The sequence below is a fragment of the Helobdella robusta genome, assembly GCF_000326865.2.
Source record: "Helobdella robusta unplaced genomic scaffold HELROscaffold_22, whole genome shotgun sequence".
Taxonomy (NCBI): domain Eukaryota; kingdom Metazoa; phylum Annelida; class Clitellata; order Rhynchobdellida; family Glossiphoniidae; genus Helobdella; species Helobdella robusta.
The window spans coordinates 2,631,978-2,635,071 of record NW_008704170.1 but is presented as its reverse complement, the minus strand read 5'-3'; the positions used below and the strand labels follow the sequence as shown (position 1 = coordinate 2,635,071).

The 3,094-nt window shown below is 38.7% G+C and overlaps 1 protein-coding gene across 1 annotated transcript in view; it reads right to left on the bottom strand.

Moving 5' to 3' along the window:
• The window catches only part of HELRODRAFT_172110 (hypothetical protein), a gene marked incomplete at both ends in the record, with an annotated part of 7,906 nt that extends 5,259 nt beyond the window's left edge, over nucleotides 1–2,647 (bottom strand). The window contains 5 exons of the mRNA XM_009018777.1: nucleotides 99–265; nucleotides 1,127–1,453; nucleotides 1,578–1,842; nucleotides 2,195–2,260; nucleotides 2,493–2,647. Coding sequence (XP_009017025.1) covers nucleotides 99–265; nucleotides 1,127–1,453; nucleotides 1,578–1,842; nucleotides 2,195–2,260; nucleotides 2,493–2,647 — 980 coding nt within the window. The remainder of the gene's footprint in view (nucleotides 1–98; nucleotides 266–1,126; nucleotides 1,454–1,577; nucleotides 1,843–2,194; nucleotides 2,261–2,492) is intronic.
• Nucleotides 2,648–3,094: the final 447 nt, after the last annotated feature.

The following is a 3,094-nucleotide window of genomic DNA, read 5'->3' as shown; positions in this document are numbered from 1 at the left end:
TCTGCGTTCTCCAGATTGATTGGCTTGTTGGATAAGTATTCGCATTATAAAAACAACAATTTGTCAAGGTAGAGATCTCATCGCTGACGTACACTGACGTTAATGTTGTTGCCCTCGCGTTTGAGACATTTTCCAACATGAGTGAGTCGTTTCGCAACATTTTTGAATCTATTTCCAACACGTTTGAGTCATTTCGCAACGTCGTTGAGTTGTTTTGCAACACGTTTGAGTTATTTTGTAAGGCTTCTGTGGATTTTTGCAACAACTGTGGCGTAGTTGATCGTGTTGTTGTTGTTGTTTTTGTTGTTGTTGTTGTTGTTGTTGTTGCTGTTGTTGTTGTTGCTGCTGTTGTTGTTGCTGTTGTTGTTGTTGCTGTTGTTGTTGTTGTTGTTTTGATCAAACTACAATCCAACCCGTTTAAATTATTTCCAAATTTCTTGATCAAAAGTAATAGTAGAAGCAGTATTAGCAAGGGTAACTGTCGCAACTGCGGTAGCTGTCGTAACTGCAGAAACTGTCGTAGCTGTCGTAACGAGAGTAGCTGAAGTAGTTGTAATAGTTGTAGTAGCTACAGTAATATTACAACTAGTATTATTACTAATTATACTTTGATCATTTCTAATTATAATATTTTTATTATTTTCGACAACTCGAGCGTTTTTACAGCCAGTTGCAATCTTGCCATAGTTGCCATTTGTATTTATGTTGTTTGTAGCATTACCCATTGTAGCAGCGTCAATTGTAGTAGTAGTAAAAGTAGTAGTAGAAGTGGTGGCTGCAGTAGCGGTAGTAGTAGTGGCTGTAGTAGTGGTAGTAGTAGTGGCTGTAATAGTAGTGGTAGTAGTAGTGGCTGTAATAGTAGTGGTAGTAGTGGTTGTTGTAGAGGTAGTAGTAGTGGCTGTGGTAATCGGCGAATGAAAAAAATAAGAGTCAGTTGATCGAAAGAGGATAGCAGTGTTCCTATCTTGGTTCAATCTCGAAAATGATGACGACGACGACGACGTTGATGATGTTAATGATGATGATGATGATAATGACGCCGAGGTTGTTTTTGTGGCGAGAGCAGCCACTTCATCAACGTCTGAATGTTGTGTAGGAAGGAAATTGGCACGAGTCCCGGACCTACATTGTTGTTGATGCTTTTGTTGTTGATGTTGTTGATGTTGTTGTTGTTGTTGTTGATGTTGCTGTTGTTGATGTTGTTGTTGTTGTTGATGTTGTTGCTGTTGTTGTTGATGTTGTTGCTGTTGTTGTTGATGTTGTTGCTGTTGTTGTTGTTGTTGATGTTGTTGTTGTTGATGTTGCTGTGGCTGTTGTGGTTGTTGATGGATGTAGACATGATTGGTCCGTATTTCCGCTGTCCAGTTGTTAATTTGACGTCTTTTCCTGTCAGTAGAATCTCTATAAGGGCTGTCCATTCCGGTCGATATGTCACGTGCTCTTGCGTCATCAACTACGTCATCATCGTCGTCATCATTCTTATTATCATTAGCACTTATATCATCATTACTTTTGGTGGCTGTATATTTTGCATCACCATCATCATGGTTATCATTATTAGAATTACCATCTCTGACGTCATCATCATCTGTGACGTCATCGTCATCAGCGTCATCATTACCATCACCACCTTTGGCATCATCGTTATCACCACCATCATCGGAGTTATCATTATCATCATCGGCTTTCAAATCATCATCATCACCTTGGTTGATGGCGACTTTACCGCCAGTAATGCTATTGTAATTATGTTTTTTTATTTGATATTTATAGTCTTTCACTTCCGGCTCATTAATATCCCTACTTCCGTCATTCATAGTCTCGTCATCAGCATCTCCACCACTAATGATGATCGTTTCATCGTGAAATTTCCCAAAATGGCGTTGTTGATCATCATCATCATAACCCCGATGGAGATGACGATGATGGATTCCACTATCGTCAATAACTTTACTTCTTTTTAGACTGTAATCATTATCAGGAGGTGGCGTATTAAGATGGCGATCATCATCATCACCACCATTACCACCATTTTTATCACCGTCATCACCAGTAACATCGTTATCATCACGGCTTTCGTAACATTGGCATCATGGTGGTGATTCTTCATCATTAATTTGTTCTTCATCATCGTCGTCATCTTCTTCATCATCTTCTTCAGAGTTTCAACATCTTCCATTCTTCCAGAAGCTACCAGACAGTCATTCGTGACATCTCTATTACGTATCTGATTGTGATAATTATGTTGTTGTTGTTGCTGCTGTTGGTGTTGTTGTTTATAATGATGATGATGATGATGACGTTGTTGTAGTTGTTGTGGTTGTTTTTGGTGTTGTTTTGGTAGTAGTTGTTGCTGTTGTTGTTGATGTTGTTTATAATGATAATGATGACGTTGTTGTTGTTGTGGTTGTTGTTGTAGTAGTAGTAGTAGTTGTTGTTGTTGTTTATAATGATAATGATGACGTCGCTGTTGTTGCTCGCTGACGTCGTACGTGACGTCATCACAGTCGCCAACTTGTTTTATGGCATTCGTTTTATTTCCATTAAAGCCTGTCGGTCGAACCGGTTTACCGACATCACAAACGTTACTGTTGTGGTTCGGTCTGGTTCGATATTCGCTATTTTGGCTGCTACTATGATTACTCATGTAGTAATTGTTGATATATCCGTCATTATTACCGGTAGAACCGTTATAATTACCGGTAGAACCGTTATAATTACCGACAGAATCGTTATAATTACCGACAGAACCGTTACAATTACCGACAGAACCGTTACAATTGCCGACAGAACCGTCATTATTACCGACAGAATCTTTATAATTATCGATAGAACCGTTATTATTTCCGATAGAACCTTTATAGTTACCGGTAGAACCGTTATAATTACCGACTGAATCGTTATAATTACCGATTGAAGCGTTAGCATTTTCGAAAGAACCGTTATCATTATCATCGATATAACCGTTACAATTACCGACATCAGTATCATTATCGTTATTGTCTATATCATCATTATCAGCATCGCTTACAACAGCAATAGCATCATTACCAGCATCATGACCAACATCAACAACGTTTCGTCGTCATCATAT